The 22,078-nt window shown below is 45.4% G+C and overlaps 1 protein-coding gene across 1 annotated transcript in view; it reads left to right on the top strand.

Moving 5' to 3' along the window:
• Window positions 1-14,542, top strand: part of LOC147727602 (protein NipSnap homolog 3A-like) — a 412,033-nt gene extending 397,491 nt beyond the window's left edge. The window contains exon 6 of the mRNA XM_086961632.1: window positions 14,377-14,542. Coding sequence (XP_086817758.1) covers window positions 14,377-14,453 — 77 coding nt within the window. The 3' untranslated portion in view covers window positions 14,454-14,542. The remainder of the gene's footprint in view (window positions 1-14,376) is intronic.
• The last annotated feature ends 7,536 nt before the right edge of the window (window positions 14,543-22,078 follow it).

Raw genomic sequence — 22,078 nt, 5'->3', positions numbered from 1 at the left:
AGACAGACAATGGTTTGAGCTTTTGGAAGGCGGGGGGGAGTTACCCCCCCGGCCGTATTTATTAAAATATGAAACAAAATTTAAAACATTACATTAAAACGTTTCATGAATTATGTACAATTTTACTTTCGTTACATTTTGATGAAGACATGTTCTTTGGCTAACCTTAACAGCTCTCTAATACAAAGGTTTCCTAGCCGAGTCTAGCATCCTGAAAATGTATACCGTCTAAATTAAAATTGTACATCCTAGCATTAAGGGCCAACGGCAAGGTCTTAACCGGTGTCAGATCCCTACTACCAAACTCCCGCCCTCACGGTGTGAGTGGCGCATGCGCAGAGGACTTTACCCTCTTTGCCAACTGTAACTTCCCTTGTCGTGGGGGCCCCCTCTCACTCGACGCCATCTTAAAGGTCATCCGAGTCCCCGTGTGAGGTATCTGTAAGAAGGACAGCGTGGACTCCCCCCCTTCCCCACACTCTCTGCCGCCGTCGCGGATATCCGGCCCCCGGGAAATTCGTAGGAGGGGCATCTAGCCGTCTCCTCCCTGGGAGGGGCCTATGGCCGTCTCCCCCTAGGCGACCCATCCGTAGTGGGTCCCGCCTCCCCGTGGGAGGGGCCAATGGCCGCGTCCCCCCGGGCGCTCCCATCTATTCTGGGTGGCGCCCCCCCTAGGGACCTTGAAATTACTGCTCACCGATCATGACCTTACCGCCACAGGCCGGATAGTTGACCGACTATCCGGCCCACCCACACCTCCTAAAGGTCATGCCTCCTCAAACCCCTTAGCCATGCTATGAAGTCTCCTATGAGTAAATCATTCCCCTCCCTGAACAGGTGAACCCCATCATTCAAATAAAAGTGATCACCCCGAATACACCCATGTGGGATGCTATGCAGATGCGCGGAGCGAAACAGTTTCCCAATTTTATTGTTGACCCTCTTAACCGAGTGGTTCAACGCTGACACAGAGAAACCCCCCCGCCAAACTTTCCTGGGAATCATGTGAAACCAGGCAATTGTACACCACGGGAGCCTCTTAGCCAACCAGCTGACTGCCGACAAAATGTGTTCCACTAACACTCGTCTTCCCAGTCTTACCAAGTCATTGCCCCCCAAGTGTACTATGATTATAGATGGCGGTGACCTTTGCCGCCCTAGAAGACCCTCCACAAATGATTGAAATTGGTCAAAACAGAGGCATCCCTTCCCATGGAAGGACACTCTAAACCCGTATTCCCAGATGCGTGAGTCACGTCACCTGCCATGAATACGTCCCCGGCGCGCCTCACGTATGAGTGACCCACAACCCATACCACTTGCTCTCCAGTCGGTGATCCTCGACCGCTGGTCCTTCGGTGATGGGTTGATCCCAGATTCCGCCCCGCGTCACAGGCTCGCGAAACTGTAATTCAAGCAAAAGACAACAAGCGTGAGTGCATTTCCTCAGTCTTTTACAACGTGTGCAGCCGCACATACCTCTTGAAACAGTTCGAGGACCAACGGCCTAGCTGTTTTACCTCTTCTGCACCCAGACCCCGAGCCATAGCCTCAGTAGCGGCCCCTATTCTGAAGGAGTGGGTCCCAAAATCGCACGGGTCCATGCCCGCCTCGGCGATTGTCAGTGCTAGCACCCTCTGAAACTGAAATCTCGTCAGAGCGGTGCCATCTTTGTGCCTAAGCAGGCTCCCTCCTCATGTCGCCGGCCTCTGTGCCAAGTATTCCTCTAAACACTTTATCGGACAAGTGGGGCACCCTCGAGAGCGCTGCACAACCACACTATCTCCCACAGCATCCTGGTCTGTCTTGGACCTAGCTATCGAGATTAGCATCGAATCACCCCGTATTTGCACGTGATCCCTGCAAAGGCCTCCCTCCATATCTTTCTTGTTCCTCGCCACGAGTTCGCTTACCCGCATGGCCCCATGAAATGCCAAGGCGAAAGCTGCCCGGAACAGAACTGCTTCAGAAGGGGAGGAGCATGTCTCATCCAGCTTTGCTAAAAGCCGAGACAATCTCTCTAAACCGATCGGGTGCCTCGTATCTTGTTTGCGACCCTCCATGCGTTGCCAGCCGCGGAGCACCTTTCTGACTAAAAAGGAACCCGTTGGATCCCTTATACCGTGGAGCTGTGCCATGAATGATACGGCCGCCCTATGTCTGTTGGCAGCCGCGGCTGATCGACCTTCTCTGTGCAGTGCCACTAGGAACCGAAGGAAGGATTCCTCCTGCCCCCAGCTATGTCTCCCTGCCGGGCCCAAAAAGGCGCAGTAAGAACGAAACGCTCCCTCATAAGCCTTCCTCGTCCTGGGCGCTAAGCTGGCTGCCACGAGGTCTTGTAATCCAGGGCACCGATCAGCCACAGTGCTTCGGGGAACGGTGCCGCCACTAGGTCCGCTGTGGGTAGATAGCCCCTGAAAGCCTGCATGTGTGAACAAGAGAGTGCATCAGCTGCATTATTGAGTACACCCGGCACATGTTTTGCCCTGAACTGTACATTCAATCTCAAGCAATGTAACACAATCTCTTTCAACAGTCTCAAAATCCACTTGCAGCGGGCCGCTTGCCGATTAATACACTCTACCACAGTCATATTGTCCGACCAAAACACTACTGATCGATCCCTGAAATCGTCTGGCCATGCCAACAGAGCCACCCAAATGGGGAAGAGCTCCAAGAACCCAATGTTACCTGTTAGGCCACTGGAGTGCCACCACGTCGGCAATACTTGTGCCGACCATCGGTTACCAAAGATGGCGCCAAATCCCACGCTCCCGGCTGAATTGGTCCACAAACCCAGTTCATCCGATGAAGCTGGGGGTTTGTTCCACACTACTCGACCGCTGAAGTCCGTCAGAAATGCCAACCGAAAGAGCATATCCTGGCCAACTTCTGCTGACAGTCTCGTGCGGTGGTGTCCCTCCTTGAGGCCGACCATAGCTTGTGCAATGGAGCGGGAGAACGGGCGAGCCATCGGTATTACTCTCAAGGCAAAGTTAAGCTGACCCACTGTTTGTTGTAACTGGTGCAGGGTCACTTTCTCTTTGCCCAGGCATTGCGTTAAGGATGCCCTGAATCTGACCACCTTCTCCATTGGCAAACGGAAGCATCCCTCCACTGAGTCGAGCTCAATTCCCAGAAACTCGAGTGAAGTAGATGGCCCCACCGTCTTACCTGGTGCCAATGGGACGCCAAACTCCTGCATGAGAATGCAGAAATCCTGCAGTGCCTGTGCACAGTTCGCATTGCCTGCCGGCCCCAAGAACAGGAAGTCATCTAAATAGTGCATCACTCCTCCATGTCCTGTGGCCTCAGTGAATGCCCATTCTAAAAAACAGCTGAACATCTCAAAATAAGCACAAGAAATTGAGCAACCCATGGGCATGCATTTATCCATGTAATATTTCCCTTGGAACGTAAATCCTAGCAAGCGCTGGTCCCGTGGGTGTACCGGGAGCAAACTGAATGCTGATTCGATGTCCGATTTCGCCATCAGAGCCCCAGGGCCCAGGCGATTCAGCAGGGTCACAGCATCGCCAAACGATGCGTATCGGACCAAACAGATATCCGGATCAATGGCTTCATTCACCGAAGCGCCCTTCGGGGCCGACAGGTTGTGAATGAGTCTATACTCCCCTGGGTCTTTCTTCGGGACTACTCCCAGAGGTGAACACACGAAATCCGCCACCGGCGGGCATGGGAAGGGCCCTGCTACCCGCCCCAGTCTGACTTCTTTGGTAATTTTTTTGGCTGCCACTGCAGAGTTGTGTTGGACGGATAGCTGATTTTTACAAAAGGGGGTCCCTTGAAAATTTCCCGCCGGGATGTTGAAGCCTTATAAGAAACCATTCCTCAACATCCCGGCGGATATATGATCAGGGTATTTGTTCAACCAGGGAGTCAAAGCCATGATGTCAACGGGTGAAGGGGATTGTTTACCTAGCATCACCTCACTCTTGCTTGGACCCACCCTTTCCTCCCGCACCACCATTCTTGGATCTACAGCTACTCTCCGGGTGTGAGGAGTTCCCACAGCCCGCACACGCATGCCGGAACCTACACGTTCCCTGGGGTCTGTTACAGTTTCCTCTGTTGAAGCCCCAACAGACCCCGCGCTTGCCCCCATTTCCGCCGGTCTTGGGCAGTGATTCCCCACCGGCGCTTGCTCGAAAGGGCTGTGCTGGCCTTTGCTGAACTGTCCCAGGCCTGCTCCCGCCCGGCGAGGACGTACCTGCCGATCCAGGCAAGAGCTGCCTGTGCCACAATATGGTGTCGAGGCAGTCCCATGTCAAAGTTGCATCAAACTCTTTAGACTTTCGGAATTGCATGTCATATCCTTTCCACTCATTCCCCCCGTACATGTTATGAAAATCCATAATCCTATTCTGGTAACAGGATAGCTCGGGCAACACTTCAGGCTTACGCTCCCCCATTACTGCCGTAAATATCGAGAAGGCCTTCACCCAGTTCGTTACGGTCTCGTCGACCCTAAATTCCGCCATCTTGGCACGCCATACGCTGGGATGCCATAGATCTTTCTGGGTCTTCGCGTATTCCATCTCACGATGGTCGGTCAATAAAGAAAACATATTCACATACTTGTCCCCCCATATCATTTCCTTGGTGGCCGCTGGGATGTGCTGGGCCACCCTCTCACGCCGCGAAGGCACTGAACTTTCCCCCACCATTGGCAATGGGTTCTTACCAGGTTCAACCGCCGTGTCTGTTGTCTTTTCCCGCCCAACCGTGGATGCTCCTGGCGCCACCTGTGGGGAAATAGAAGGAACATTCGCCGTCCCGGCTTCCCTCGACTGTCGTAACTGCTCGATTATTAATCTTGCCTCCTCGGCCGGATCCCCCGCGGCCACTGCCCCCCCTGCTTTCTTTTTAAGCCAGGGCAACACTGCCGCTAACTGAAGAGCCAGTTCCGGGGGCATCTGATCATCATTAACAGGGGTAATTACAACCGGGATTGGCAGACCTATATCTGGACTTGGTACCGGGCTGTCCGCCGGTGTGATGGGGGCGGATGGGGGCACCTCAGGCACCGGGTCCTCCCCGGAAACCGCCCTCCTCCTAATACGCTTCCCCCTACCCTCGGGGACGACTCCCGGCAAGGCCGGGCCTATTATCTTCTTAGGGCGGCCTGAGAGGTTGTTCCGGGCCGCTAACTGCTTTTTAACTTCGGCCAAACCTCGACCGATCGAATCAACTTTACCGAGTTTTCGGTCCATGATTGCCATTCGGTTCGACAAGGTGCGCAGTACCTTCTCCAGCTCGGAGCTCTTTCCCGCTTTTTTGCCGGCCATAGCTTCGTTTTACTCCGCTCAAATCGATCGACGAGGTCCCAGATCCTTCGAACTCCCGATAACTGAAAGAGAAAAAACAAGATTACAAGTTCTCAAAATTGCCGCTTGTTCCGTCGAGGGCTCACGAGCAACGAGTGGTGCAGCCTTCAAAGCACTGGAACAAGAGGATGCTTCATCGGATTCCCGCTCTTTTATCCATATGCAGGAGGACCGGGACCCTCTTCAGATACGCCCACGGGGCGCGGTCTTCCGGGTGGGTGTCTAGGACAACCCCTTCTGGGCGGGAAGGGCGTGCTCCGGCTACGCCGCTTTGGGCATACCAGCCGAACCACGCCCCCTGCCCAAAATGGTTTCCCGGGGGGATCGGGGCACCCATCCATACGTTCGGGGGGACCGAGTGGTCTTCCCTTTCCATTTGGGGATGCCTCGCGCAGCACAGAACATGCAACTAGTGTGCTGGGACAAAAGATGGGCTGACAGAGCACATTCAGCCCCACTTCCTAGGGTGACAAGAAATCCAGATTAGCCGAAACAGCTCAAATTGGTGGTATTGTTTATTATCAATACCTATTCACAGGAAAATAATCTTGCACTAAATGAAGCAATATGAACCATGCTGGAAAAGGAATGGAATGAGTTAATATAGCGATGTTTCCGCACTTTCGTCAGAATATTGTCCTCTTGAGAGTTTAGATAGAGTTTCTTTCCATTATAAAAGTGGATTCGTTCTTACAAGGTTCTGTCACTTCCAAAGAAACATCAGATATAGATAAGAAGGTTTAAATGGTGGTTACGCCTTTTCTGCCAAGAATATTGATTTCCCGCCATAGATAATGCATCTTATACTGTGCAAGCCTTTCTGAAGGACTTTCAGGGCTGGTGTAAACTGCACCCAAAAACGATAATTATGCAGATCTGATTATGTCTGTATGCAGTTATGGAAAATGATTCAGACTAAAAAAAGCCTTTCTTGCTTAAGTTGCCATTTTCCGCCTCATGTATGTTTTGTCATTATGCAAAGGGAGGATTTGGTAAACACAGAAAGACTTGCAGAGTTTAGAGAAATCATGCATCAGTCAAAACTGTTGTAATGTGACAGTGAACTTTTTAATGAATGTAGTTCTACAGCAAATATGTAAAGTTTACCCTTGGAGAAAGTCCAGTGGTTGGACCTTTAATAGCTCTAGTCAACTAGACGCAATAGCGTAGGGGTTAAAATTACTATTCCCACTCCAGTGGGTGCAACAGTAGGGAAAGCGTTGGATAGCGTAGGGGTTAAAATTACTATTCCCACTCCAAAGAGTGCAACAGTAGGGAAAGCGTTGGATAGCGTAGGGGTAAAAATTACTAATACCACTCCAGTGGGTGCAACAATAGGGAAAGCATTGGATAGCGTAGGGGTTAAAATTACTATTCCCACTACAGTGGGTGCAACAGTAGGGAAAGCGTTGGATAGCGTAGGGGTTAAAATTACTTTTCCCACTCCAGTGGGTGCAACAGTAGGGTAAATGTTGGATAGCGTAGGGGTTAAAATTACTATTCCCACTCCAAAGAGTGCAACAGTAGGGAAAGCTTTGGATAGCGTCAGGTTTATAGTTAGTATTCTCACTCTAGAGAATACAACATTAGGGAAAGTAAATACTCCATATATTATTTAAAAATTAAAAAATGAATATCTATTATTACTAATTAAAAATAATTAAAATGTTCATATAATATAATATTATATTAAAATTACTAATTAACAATAATTATTTCAATCGATCACCTATTAATACAAATTATTTTAAAAATAACAATTAATTATTTAATAATTAAAAATCATTTAACAATTATTTCAAATTAAATAATTTTAAATACATGTAATTATTTAATTAATTATTAATAAATGACTTCCCACCCTACTCCCCTATAAACCCGCTACAGAAAATAAATTATTACAATTAACATAATTAACAATTAATCAATTAAATTAAATTAATTGGCAAGTAACATTTTTATAATTACCCATAGATACTTAATTAATCATTATTTCTAAATAAATACCAATAAATAATTTTACATATTTAATTAATTATAATTTAATTACTTGCCACCCAAGTCCCCTCTAAACCCACAACCCGCTACAGAAAATAAAGTAGTAAAATGTACATAATTACCAATTAATCAATTAATTAAAATTATTTTCCAATTAAAATTTAATTAATTAACAAAAATAAATTAATTAACAATTAATTAAAAATTACTATCAATAAATTCATTTACATATTTAATTAATTATAATTAAATTACTTCCTACCCTATTCCTCTATAAACCCACAACCCGCTACAAAATTAAATTACGCAATAATTATAAAAACAAAATTCATTAATTAAAATTAATCATAACATAAATACCCACTTTTCACACATATTATAAAATAAAAATACACTATAAAAAATTAGATATTATTAAAAAATTGATATTTTTAACTATCTATATTATATACTTCGATATTTTAAATTTCTATATTTTTAACAGTCGATATTACATCACTTACCTTAAAAACGATATTTTGGTTATCTATATTCTGTCCTGTCGATAGTTTGTCCAGTCTATATTTACAACTCGATATTATGTCCAATCGATATTTTGGACTCGATATTATGTCTGTGCACCGAAGTTCCAGAATAACATTTCTGTGGTGCAGTTGATGTAAGAAGCGAGGGCAGGGGATAACTTCAAGCCCCCCAAAAAAAAGTGGCAAGCAAGCAGTTTGTCTCTTAGACCAACCTGCTACTCATGCTGTTGATGCGTTATTTCCTCCCACACTGGTCACCTTGTTTCCCACATTTTTAATATCTATTAGTTGTTTTCATTAAGGTCTCCAACTTCCTGGCTGACTAATGGTTCCTAGCAAACACACCCGTAGTGCAGAAACTTTTCAACCACTTACCCCCAGCCACAGATCTGGGTATAATCTATAGTTCTTTTGTTCAGTATGGCACTCTAGTTTGGACTTAGCCATATGCAATTCAGTCTTGACCCTGTTCCTCATGGAAACAGTCCACATTACGAACTGCCAGGCCAGTTCCTCCCTGGACTGAAAACAAGCATCCTGGGACCAGTTTCTGGGTATTACCCCCTCATCAGCCAGGCTGGCTTGAATTGAGTGGCACAGTAAACAAGGGACTCACGCCTGGACATATCCCTGGCCAGTTAGGGCACACACAACAAGATGATGGATGGAGTGCTGAAACATTTCATCAACTCGCCCCCAGTCACAGAGCTGGGTTTAACCCATTGTTCTTTTGCTTACTATGCCATACCTGCTTGGACACAACCATGTCTAAATCAGTCTTGACCCTGTTCCCGGTGGGAACAGTCCACCCCGAACTACCAAGCCAGGTCCTCCTGGACAGAAAACAAGCACCCTGGAGCAGATTTTGGGGTATTACCCCATATCAGCCAGGCTAGCTTGAATCCAGTGGCACAGTAAACAAGGGCCCCACATCTGGTCATACTCCTGGCCACTTAACCCCTTCGCTGCGGGGGTTAAGCGCCTGCTGTGCTAAGGGGGGGGGGGGGGGGGGTGGACGCGCACAGCGCTCCCATGCTCATGACGAGCTCAGCTCGTCATGAGCTACGGCACTCCTGTGCTCATGAAGAGCTCAGCTCGTCACAGGTGTATTGCCTCCAGTGGAACGCTCAGCACAGCGGGGGAATTCTCCCCGCACCTGAGCGTTCCATGGGCCATGGCGAGCTGAGCTCGTCATGAGCACCGGAGCGCCGTGGCTCATGACGAGCTCAGCTCGTCATGAGCATTCAAGGTGTTAAAGCGAACATAGCAAACACAACAAGATGGATGGAATGCTGATACTTTTCAAGCACTCTCCTTCATTCACAGATCTGGTTTTAATCGATTGTGACTGGGGTCGAGTATCTGAAAACTTTCAGCACACTGTCTATCATCTCCTTGTGTTTAATTTGTGTGCCCAAATTTGGCAGGGTATGCCCAGACGTGGGTCCCTTGCTCACTATGCCACTGGGTGCAACCTGGCCTGGCTGTTGAGTGGTGTTACCCCGAAACTGGTCCCAGGATGCTTGTTTCAGGTCCAGGGAAGACCTGGCTTGGTACTTCGGGCTGGACTGTTCCAATGAGGAACAGGTTCAAGACTGATTTGCATATGGTTGCGTCTGAACTGCAGTGGTGAAGTGAGCTAAAGAACGAGGATGGATTTAACCCAGATCTGTGACTGGGGGATGAGTGTCTGAAAAGTTTCACTGCTCTGTCCATCATCTCCTTGTGTTTGCTTTGACTATCGGTGCATTCTTAACTACTGGAAATGTTCATTTGTTTTTCCCGAGCTTCTGATGACAGTCAGCAATATACAGACTGTATTAAGGACTCATGCCATACGTCTCCTCTTAAATACCCACTAGTGATTGCGCTGGCATAAAACGTATGCCGGCAAGATCCATAATACAGAAGTGGCTGCAAAAGAGTCTGTGGCAGCTTCTGCAATAATAAAGTGTAAAAAATGGGTGCAAATACCTTGTACACCATCTTAGCACTTTCTGTGATACTAGCCCAGATAGTTCATTCACTAATCTCAAAAGAGTTACCTTTGGTGCAGCTGGCCCTTGAGTGGCAATCTATGTGCCACTGGAAAAAAGGAACTTAAAATTCTTGTGAGACAATGTGATGTTCCTGGTTGCCATTATCTCCAGCTGCAGGCGAGGTCAAGTGATGTGTTCCTTTAGCCCCACCTATTCTTAAATCACAAGGCCCAGATTTACATAGTGGTCATGCAACGCAGGGCAGCAAGAAAAGTTGTTGCACTGTGCTTCATTGTATGAAAGGGAAAAAGCATAATAGCGCCATCTCTACTAAGATGTGGTGCTGTTCTTTTCTCTCCCTGCCCTAGCTCACTTTTCACTTCCATGTGAATTGAATTGAATTGAAATAAAATTTATATCGCTTCACTAAGCCCGTAGGCATCAAGGCGCCTAACCAAGAAAATCAAAAAAGTTTTTGAGAACGCCCGGGTCCAATGTAGGCTTTTTTAACAGTGGTTTGACCACCGCTCTTTTCCATTGTAGCGGGAAGGTCCCCTCTCTCATTGCCCTGTTCATGATCTCTAATAACAGGGGCAGGAGAGCCTCCTTACATTGTTTAAGAAGTTTCAGGGGGCAAGGGTCTAAAGGAGAACCCGACCTGGTCTTAAAAAGGAGAACTTCAAGTTCCTGTAGGGAGAGGGGTGGAAAGCTGGAAAAAAACCCTGACGGTACCTCCTCAGAGGATGTTAGTGGGGGGACAGGAAAGCTCGGAGAGGAAGATAGTGCCGACCTCTGAGATTCTAAAGCCGAATAAATGTCCGCAATTTTAGATTGAAAGAATTGTGCAACATCGTTACAGAGCCGCTGTGAGCTAACAACAGAGTCCGGCACCTTCAATGATGTGAGCGTGCCTACGATCTTAAACAGCTCTTTCGGCGAGGAGAGTGAGGAAGTCAGAGAGGTGAAATACTCTTGTTTAGTCCTTATCACCTCCATTTTGAACTCCTTTAGGAGGGTTTTGTGACTATCCCTCTCTCGCAGATCCCAGCTAGTCCTCCAAAGGCGTTCCTGTCTTCGAACTCCCTGCCCAAGGAGTCTTAATGATTCCGAGAACCACGGTGCCGATGGGCTTTTCCTCGCGGAATAACAGAGTGAGGCAGGGGCCAGGTCATCAATAGCGGTTATGATAGCAGTATCCAACCTGTCTACTGCATTTCCTACGTCCTCCTCTGAGGTGATCATCCGACTGGGCAATCTAGGGGCGAGCATATCATTAGTAATGCTTTTGAGGATACGCCTCAATTCCATTTTACTTGGCTCATTCACCTTGCTCTTGACAGTCGGGATCGTTAATTCTAAAGGGATCGCAAAATGGTCCGACCAAGAGAGAGGGATGGGAGTCCCGATGGTTAGCCGGGGATCGTTGGAAAAGACCCCATCCAGCAAATGGCCTGCTTGATGTGTGGGATCATTGACTAACTGTTTCATCCCACATCCGGAGAAAATATCCAATAGGGATAGAGTTTCCTTTGACTCCAGATTTTCCAAATGGAAATCCATGTCCCCCAGAACAGTAAAATGCTCACAGCCAAAGTGTGACTCTAAAATAGTGAGCATGTGATGACCAAAATCAGTTCTGGTCCCCGGTGGTCTATAAATGAGGAGGCCCGTAAACGGAACTGCATATGATCTGTTGATAGAAAACTGGAGGGCTTGAAAGGAATTTTGCGGTGTGGAAAGTGGTATAGTATGGCAGGAAAAGCAGTCTCTATAAAGGATGCACAGCCCCCCCCCCCCAATACGTCCCACTCTGTCCTCCCTCACCAGCGAATAACCATCCGGTACTGCCTCAACCAAATCAGGTCCCGAAGAGTCCTTGGCCCACGTTTCTGTGATGAAGACCCAGACGGGTTGTCTGGACAAGACGAAATCCTTAAATGCGAGATTATTCTTAATCAAAGACCTCGCGTTTATGAGAAACCCCTTATCGCTCCTCATCGTGATTCCTGATTTCGGACTTGAACCTATCAGTGTGACGACCGCAATGTGGGCCTGCACCGTAAGAGTAGGCCGGAAGCAGTGACGGGCTGGGTGGGTAAAAAGCGACTCTGGGGCGTACCTATGATGGCAAGACAGTGTGGGAGGCTTGAGAGTCAGCAGGTCCTGCCAGGAATAGCTGATCTCAGTAAACTCACCGTCAACATGTCAAGTCTCCCAGCCATCCAGCCCGTCCTTAGCGCGGACGGGCGCAGACGGGCTGGACTCTGGCGTGACTCCGGCGTTACTGCGGCACACACGCTGCGCGCTTGCATGTCTCGTCTATATAGGGCTCTAGTGAGTCAGCCTGACTGCTAGAGCGCTCCCTGGACTGGCGATCCTACCTACCCCCAAGATGGCGCCTATGATAGCAGAAAGCGCGAAACTCGCTGGAATAGACCCACTGAAGCCGCGGTGGATGGCCCAATTACGGTGCAAGTGAGTGGAATGATTTAAAAGCAGGGGGAAAAGTGCTTTAAAAGTAAATTAAATAGGCAGACAAAAACGGGAGATTTTTAAAATTGCAAAGCGCCTAAATACCACAACGCAGCACGTAGCAAGGTAAGCCTTAACAGGCAGACCCACCTTCAACTGTCCCTTTCGTACGTTTTGCTTCACGATGCCTCTAGCCAGTTAGCCTGACTGCTAGAGCGCTCCCTGGACTGGCGATCCTACCTACCCCCAAGATGGCGCCTATGATAGCAGAAAGCGCGAAACTCGCTGGAATAGACCCGCTGAAGCCGCGGTGGATGGCCCAATTACGGTGCAAGTGAGTGGAATGATTTAAAAACAGGGGAAAAGTGCTTTAAAAATAAATTAAATAGGCAGACAAAAACGGGAGATTTTTAAAATTGCAAAGCGCCTAAATACCACAGCGCAGCGCGTAGCAAGGTAAGCCTTAACAGGACACCCTTGTACCATAGTGCAAGGGTGTCTGCATTGTGGGAAGCATACATTTTGTGCTGGAAATCATCCCTTCCAGTACAAAAGCTATGCTTTAAGGTGTTTACCACTTTTATGTAAGCTGTACCATTAGGACCGGCTTTAGAACTGATCGCACCCTGTGTGACAATGTTTGTTAGTGCCCCCAATGACCACCGCCGCCACAGATTCCCTCTCTACCGCCCTGTAACTGTGCCCCTCAAGTCTCCATAACCACTCTCTTTCAGATGCATTTAGTTTGTTTTATAGCACCACTCCTGCCAGTGTAGTGTGTCAGAGCACTTTACATATCACACACATTAAACAGAGACAGTCAATAATATGTGTGTAAATCAGTGTATAGGAAATGTTACATTAGACACAGAACTACACAGGGTAAGAGTCACATGTCATCCATACCGGTAGGAAGTATAGTTAAAAAGTGCTTGGACTGAAAAAGCACAAACGTAGAATTTAAAATAACACTATGGTTGGGCGTTCTCTTTAATAAGAATTGTTTTCTACCCAAATGAATCCTTTTGGCAACAATAAGATGAAGACTGGGTTAAAAAATCCTAATGCTCTAACTATACCTTGAAGTTTGCACACAGCTTTTTGAGGACAGTTAACTTCCACTAGACAAATCTCCAATCTCTGTCCAGGAAGAACATAAATCACCAGAGTTGTCTGAAAGTTGCTGGAGGCAGGAAATGTGGCAGCAGGTGCTTTTAAAACCATAAAATACTTGCAAACATGGTGCCTCCTGAAGTCAGCATCTGGTGTGGTGGCATCGGTCCGCACTGCCCTAGAGCCGGCCCTGTATACAATGTAGAAGACATGCGAAGTGAGAAAAACGAGGAGAAATTAAAACATTTCACCATGTTACGCCTGCATCAAATCGGTGCTGGATTTTGGTGCAAGTCCCTGTGTAAAATTCTTTATGTATAGGGATTTGCGTCGAAACCCTTGGGGGCTGCATGAGAATGCCCACGCACTACACATGGAACTCCCCCTTGATGAAAAGTAATGCAAGGTAGTTTTGCGTTACTTGGGTTACAATCCAAAGCAAATTGCGACTTATGTTGTCTGGTAAATTCCACCACAACACTTTCCATCAAGTCTTTGTAAAAAAAAGTAAGCAAACCCATGAAAAATGCTTGTAAATTTGGGCCCAAATGACAGGGAGGAGCTATTTTTCAAAATTGGCAAGAAGAAGAAATGTCTTTGAGCCACAACCAAGCATCACTGTCATCAGGGTGAGACATTGTCTTCATGTAGAAAGGGCTGTGACGAGAAAGACTTGGATTTGCAATAACAAAAGGTACTGGTACATAAATCCCTTCTGGATGGGGGAGTGAGGATTCTTCTCACTTACACATGTTTTTCCTGCCTCCCATATGCAGCGAAGATTTGGAGAAGAACCTTTGGAATGTTAGGGAGTCTATAATCTTTTAATAATATATTAATCACAAAAATAATCATTTTTTAGGCAACCAATGAAGATACTTCTACTTATGTAATATTGTAATTAAAGATGACTAATTGAGTATTTTTTCTTTCTTATTTTAGTACGAGAGAGTGCAAGATTTCTTTTATCCCAGAAGAACATGTTACTAGTTCCTGCATCATTTTCACCACTGAAGTAGCACTCTACTAAGGGGTGTAAAAACATCAACATTAATATGCCTATCACTTGTTTTTATCTGACATTAATTTAGCATGATGTCAATAAATAAATCTGGATTTTTAAAGAACATGTGCGTTGCGTGTTGAACTGACTGCTTCAATCGTGTCCTTTGTTTCCTAGTAAAGACTCATTAGAATTTCAAGGCTTTCCTGATAAAATGAAGGGAAGTCTAGTCGGTTAGTAACTTGTATTGTGTTGTATGGTGATTCTCTGTACTTTCATTTGAGAGCATAGAGAATCTGCACTTGTTCCTATGTCTGTGTCTATTCTGAATATTAAAAGATCACAATCAATTGCATAACAGGGATATATTTAGCAATGTTTACTCAAGGCGAGAGACTTCCACAACCAACCAACCACCTGCTGTGCTGAAGGGGTAATGGGCTTTGAAATTCCTATGTCTAAGGAAGGGTACGCCTAGTGCTTAAAGTTGCATTGCATTTTTTTTTAGATTTTGATCCAAAATATTGGTTTATCCTGGATAGGGTTCATCACTGATAATCTTTCATTCTTTCAAGGGTTGTGCCTCTGCACCTGAAGCTCGAAATCTTACAAAGGATCAATTAGTTAAATTGAAACCACCAATACTTGAGTCTAATATGAAGCTTCTGTGTGTCAACAAAGGAGAGCAACCAGTATTCATCTCCCTCACCACAGTCAATCGACTAGTTGCTGTTACACTTAGGAGAATTTGGTAATCGAATCGAATCGAATCAAAATCTTTATTCAAATTTCTTCAAATTCATAAAAGCAGTACAAACATACAATCCCAGTGAATAAAATAGCCATGATTCCAAATACATTTAAAAACAACACACATTACAGAATACAGGTTATTTAGCAGGAATTGTACAGAAATTTACTAAGGGTACTCCATTGTTTTCCGTACGTAGGTAAAAACTCTCAAAAAAGTGCTGGTGCGGAATATCAGTTGATCATTGTTCAAACTTAGCAGCATCAAATAGGATTCCTTCAAAGAAAGTGGTCTGTGCTTCTTAAAATATGGAACTAAAAACCATTTGATGTATTTTAGATAAAATTTACAAGAAAAGAAAAAATGTAAATCATTTTGTAAACTCCTATCATCACATGGGCACAATTTATCTTCAGATCTTATCGAAGAATAACCTAATGGAAAACATATTAAAAATCTAACGGTGCCTGCCCTTAAACGGAACAGGAGTGATCTTTCCCAGTTTGTCATTGGCAGTGTGAGATACAATGGGATTGGTTGTATGTACAGATCTTTTTTCACATAAGCCTGGATGTTTGATTTAGTTAACTCCCCCGCCAGTCTATCTTTGCTATAAAGTGCATACAATGCAAACTTTATTTCATTTTTGTCTTTAGGCTCAATCTTACTGGGGTCATAGAAAAGATGACCTTTACCCACACTGCTCAGTTTTTTGAGAACTCCAGAGAGCCAGGGGATTGTCATCCCTTTCTCGCAGTTAAGACAATCTCTTATAATTTCATGGGTTAGTGAGGCCAATTTATTCCTCCAGATAGCCAACCAAAACATGGCCGGTCTTGATGCTATAAAATCTGATATAGAATACAAATTCAATTCACAGTGACAAATATACTCTGAGGAAGAGATAGGGGCTCCAAGGATTTTCTTGCAAAAACGATTTTCCTCGGTCTGGATACTAGATGTTTTACCCAGACCCCAAATCTCGGCCCATCTGTTGCTACTGGGACACACTGTGATTTTAAAAAAGAATTAAATTGCTCTAGTGGCACCTACTTTCTTAGGCCGTGGAAGGCTAAGAATAGAGTTAATGGATTTTGAGAACTTGCTCGTGGTGTGGACCAAGTGTCCACTCCACGAGCCGTTCGCAGCAAAAACCATTCCTAAATAGGGAAAAGTATTAGTGGAGTAAAGTTTATCTGATCCCACCAAAATAACACTGAGCTGTCTTTTCCCCGGGCCACAAGACATAATAACAGATTTTTTAAAATTTACTTTAAGATCTAGGGGGCATATTATCAAGGGGGTTTATCTCCGCTTTTTGGCTTTAAAAGCCAAGAAAGCGGAGATAAAATTATCTCCCTATTACCTAGCTGTCGCTAACACCAGTTAGCGACAGCTAGTAGGAGATAGCGACCATTTTGGGGCCCACTTTGCATGTCAGTGATATTTATCACTAATGACATGCAAAGTGGGCGTGCCAAGATGTTAGCGACTGAAAACAGTCGCTAACATCGCTATCTCCTATTACCAACTTTTGGAGATATTCGCGCTAAGCGCGAATATCTCCAAAAGCTAACACCTGCCCTGAGCAGTTCTTAGCCATGTTATCCAATGGGAGGTGGATAACATGGCTAAGAGCATTAGCTCGCTAATGCATGAATATCGCAGACTTTTCAGCAATATTCATGCATTGCGGCCGATTTTTATCGCATTTGCGATAAACCTTGGTAATACCAAGGTTTATCTGCGATAAAAATCGCCGCAGCTCAGCGTTAATCTTTTCACGCTAACCAAGCAATAGCGATAATTATTGCTATTGCTTGGTAATATGCCCCTAGGTTATCCATATATTCAGCAAAACTTTTTTACCAAACTACGTAAAGCATTTGGTGTAAGGCCCATGCACTGTGTCATCTGTGTCAAGCAGAGTCTGTAGCAATCCCCCCCATATATTTGGGACATCTGTAGTTGCCAATTTTAGAGATTTGTTTAGTCCGTTAATATAAATAATGAACAACAGGGGTGCTAAAACGCACCCCTGCCTTACTCCTCTTTCTACCTTTATATGCCCTGATATTTCCCCTGCCATCCCGATCCTTACTTTTGCTTTTGAGTCGGTATGCAGGTGGGCCAAAAAGTGTACAAGGCGCTCTTTTAGGCCATAGTATAAAAGAATAGACCACAATTTGGACCTATTTACTAGGTTGAACGCGGACGATAAGTCCATAAACGCTGAGTAGATTGGTGACGACCTGGCAATAGTATATTTGCCAATTACTAAATTTAAGTTCAGGCACTGCTCTGTCGTCCCAACCCCACTTCTAAAACCCATTTGACAGGGGTCTAAGACCCCCGTTTCATCTACCCAGTCATTTATTTTATTATATAACACTCGCCCCAAGATTTTAAGAGTATTATCTAGGAGTGAAATAGGTCTGTAATTTATTGGGTCTGTTCTCTCCCCTTTCTTATATATAGGCACTATTACACTTGTAGACCATGTATCTGGCATTGACACTAATGGCAGGCTATTAAAAACATTATAGGTGCCTAAAGTTCAGGTTTCCATTTGATGATATCTATTGGGAGGCCGTCTGGCCCAGGGGCTTTATTACCAAGGCTTTGTTTGATAGCCACAATCACCTCACCTAAACTAATCTCTAGAGGGCATAATTGGCCTGGTATGTAGTTACTACCAACATCTGGGGGTGTTGCATACACTTTGGAAAAATGATCTTCCCACTGATTACTCAGGATGGTACAACTTATTACTTACATTTGAGTTCCCATGTATATTTTTTACTGGAGCCCAAAAAATCGTTCCTTTCCTCCCTGCTGCTGAATCTGATAGCTCCTCTCAGCGCTTTTGACAGAATAGTTGCCTTACGTTCCCCTATTGTGGATTTGTACTTCTTTCTCGCCTCCCTAACCTCAGTTTGGCATCTGGGTTTTGCGTTTAGTGCCTTGCGTAAAGCTGAACAGTTACTGTCAAACCACTTAGGGTCAGTGTCTGTTCTTTGGTTGGGGACAGTTAAAGTGTCTTTATAACTGTGCACAGGTTAGTAAAGTCTGTTATTACCCTTAGGTGATTCCCATCTGATAATGTGCATGAATCGATCAGATGTTGGTGCTTGTTTGTAACCTGCTCAATTATGCTTCCACTATCGACCCCCCTCCATTTCAATCTTAAATTGTTTGTAACGGGGGTTATGTCTCTGGCCCCCAATGTACGTGCGAATGCTGGGGAGGCCCCCAGTCTAATATTCGCTACTAATGCATTATGGTCCCCAAAGGACCATTGTGAGACAGTCAATGAGCTCAGGTGACATAAAAATATAATTAATAAATGTCGAGTGATCTCTGCCTCTAAATGTCAGGACATAATTAGTTATGGGGTAGGGCTTACATCCATAATATTAGTTAGTATGTGCTCACAAATGAAGAAATCCAGTTCTAAGCCCCTTTTTGCTGCTCGATCAGTTTGGGTGTTTACCCCATTTAATTCGAGATTTGGAATCTTAGCATTAAAATCCCCAGCTAGGATAATCCTTTTGCCCATACTTTTATCTGGTAACTCAATAACGTCAGACAAAAGTTTAAAGAGTTCTATAAAATTTTTGTTTAGTATTGAATAGAAATCATTATTATAGAAATTAATCACATAAAAAGAGACCTTTCTTTTATATTCAATAATCTGGATATTAGGACTTTTAGTTGGTATTATCTTAATACTGCCACCTGCAGTTATCCTAATACCAATTAATAACCCGCCCATAGGTCTACCAAAATCAGTTTTAGTTGCAATTATACTATTGCAATAAAAACCGTCTATATGAAGATCGGTAGTGGCCCATGTCTCCTGGAACATTATTATGTCTTTGTCAGATAGAATCTTTAGCCAATCTGGGTCCGATAGTCTTGGTTCCAGCCCTGCAACGTTCCAACTGAGGATCTCAAGGTCAGTTTTAATCAATGTATTTAGGCAGGCTTTTCCAATATTTTCATTACTTGCGGTCCCCTCTTTTAAAAATCTATGTCCAGATAGGGCATTAACCTCACCCTTGCCAATGCTTTCAGTCACTACAGTCTCCTTAATATTATTTATCCGTATGGCTGAAGGGCACTCCATTATGGGGGCTGCTAATATATTTACTTCCCTATCGTCCGGAGTGAACATCAAATGACTGTTAGGCATCTGGTTACCTCTTCTGTCGAGCTTTCTAGACCCCTCCCAATCTCTGGAAGATCCGATGGTTGCTGTCAGTCAGTCAACCATCTCCAGACAGCTGTACCTATTTGCAGTCGGAACCCCTATAAAATTTTCCATAAATGCTCCGTCTCTACCCGTATTCCCACCCCAGTCTCCCCAGTCTCCCCATTCTTCTCCCCAATCTCGTTGGCCCATTCTACTCCAATTCCTATCATAACCTGGCCAAACGCGACTCCTGGGGGGATAGAAGAAGGAAAGTCATTTGGTTTCAATATGTTTATAGCGCCCTTGTGTTCTACAGGAACATATATAGCCTACAGTGCGCGGGTCCTCAAAATTAATTATGACACAGTCACCCTGGGTAGTTTTCCGCTCTTCTCCCACCCAGGGGACTCTGCGCACCGTTAAAATCCTACTTGAGCAGTGAGGGGGTAGTGGTCGGTTAGTGTTGAGCCAGTATTGTACTTTGTTCTTTAATGACCAACTGGATTCAACTATGTGATCCGCCACCTCTGGAACCCCGGTCATAACTACTACTAGTGGACTTGCTTCTGGGGTCAAATTGACTATGCGTCTGTACTCTTTTTCTCCCCTCTTCCAATTCCTTTCGGTGGGTATTGGGGGGGGCCTTAAGTGGGCTATCTTTGTGTCTTGTAGGCACGGCAGGGTTTACCGATGTAGCTGGTGTTTTATTAACTAGAGCTACCAGGGTCTTTGGCTTTACATTTGTGTTTGCTACTTGTGCAGTCGTTTTCTTAGGTAGTGAATCTGTCTGCTTGTTGTTTCTAAGTTTTGTCCCCCCAGCTGCTGTTGTCCTGTGGTTAGTTGTAATCTGTGTAATCTTGGGTACGTTTTTAGAGAGGGCACTCAGTTCAACCAATTGTTTTTCTATGTGTGAGAGTCTAGTCTCTATTGGGGACAGATAGGTGTTAAAAAGCTCCCCAATTTTGCTAGCACTTTACTATTTGCATCACAATGGTTACATATTCCTCCCGCGTGCCCAAAGCCTCTGCACTTTCTATGTCCGAAACCTCGTTTGTCACATCTGGGAGTAATTTTCCATTACCATTCTTTGACGGATGGTCTGATGCTTTCTCTTGCTTTTTCTTTGATACATTTTTTTCCTTAACCGTTAGTACCCTTGCCTGTTTCTTTTGTTTCTGTATGGCACCCTCCCTCCTTCCCCTTGACTGCCTATTGCTTGTTTCATCTGGCGTGAGGTTGATAACCAATTGTGGTGACCTTTCTAAAGCCAAACTTAGTTGTGAGCCCGACAAAAGCTGTGACGCGGACAAATCAACTATATTTGGCATACTATGTACTTCAGCCCGGACATCTACTAGAAAACCAGCGTCTTGGGCATGTACTGGGGTTCTTGCTGATGCAAGGGGTCCCAAGGACGAACGTCTGGCCAGAGCTAGATTTTGAGAGACTCTGCGTTCCAGAAGAATGATACCTTGATCTATAGCTTCATTTGCCCTTGTAATAAAATTATCCAAAGGACCTATGATCTGTGTTCCACCCTCAGCCATTTTACTACCCCTCGTAGACATATTGTATACTAATATAAATGTATACTTAACAAATATCAACTTATACAATATAATAAGAAAGGTAAAGCATACATACAAGATATCTGTGTGGTGAAGTAGCAAGAAATAAATAAATAAAGAGGGGGGGCCCGGTCCGGTCTCAAACGGTCTCTAACGGGCTACAAAGGGCTCGCCTTTGGCCCGGGCTACGCCCGGCGCCGTCCCGCGCATGTCCCGCGACGCGAGGAGAGTGCCGATGATTTAAGCGCCTCCCGGGCGCGGAAATGGGTAGAGGTGGGCGGGGTCAGCAGCAAAGACCTCTGGGGGCTGTGGTCCCCCCGCACGGCGGCCGCGAAATGTTCCGATGCGGCAGTGGGGGGGACCAGTGAGCACCAGCAGTCACAAGGGAGCTCGAGTGGCGGTGAGTCAATGGCCCCAAAATGCAGCAAAAAGTACAAGGTTCCCGCTCCCCCAAGGGAGCGCCGATGATTTAAGCGCCTCCCGGGCGGGGAAATGGGTAGAGGAGGGCGGGGTCAGCAGCAAAGACCTCTGGGGGCTGTGGTTCCCCCCGCACGCCGGCCGCGAGATCTTCCGATGCGGCAGCGGGGGGGACCAGCAAGCACCAGCAGTCACCAGGGAGCTCGAGTGGCGGTGAATCAATGGCCCCAAAATGCAGCAAAAAGTAATTTGGTAATCAACTTAGGGAGTCCTGGTCAAGTTGAATGATTAAAATTATTTGTAAATGTACCCTCCTTTCTCAAAAGCTTCATGCAGTATTTATTGGTGAATCCTACAGTGGTATGTCTTCTTACGTGTAGGGAAAGATACGTTATTTTTTATTTATTACCATTTTAGTTGCTAATTGACAAGTGCAAACATCTGGGAAAACTAGCCCAGCCAACGATGTATTGCATTTATTGTTGAGAGCCGAATTTGCACCTTTTTGATCTTCAGATGCAATTGCTGAAAGCAAATGTATTACCTACAGAGCAAATGTATTAAGAGAGTGACTTGGGTCATCTGGAACAAATTCAGAAAGTTTAGTATGGTGTTCATTTTTGAGACATTCATTCTTTCAGTGTGGACGAGTGGAACTAGGCTCCATCACTGCTGATTATTAGGTCCTGCTTACCAGACAGATTTTAGTT

The sequence above is a fragment of the Lissotriton vulgaris genome, chromosome 3_1 (genome assembly GCF_964263255.1).
Source record: "Lissotriton vulgaris chromosome 3_1, aLisVul1.2, whole genome shotgun sequence".
NCBI classification, from domain to species: Eukaryota; Metazoa; Chordata; class Amphibia; order Caudata; family Salamandridae; genus Lissotriton; species Lissotriton vulgaris.
Note: the sequence above shows the minus strand (reverse complement) of the source record. Positions and strands in the feature narration are given on the sequence as shown.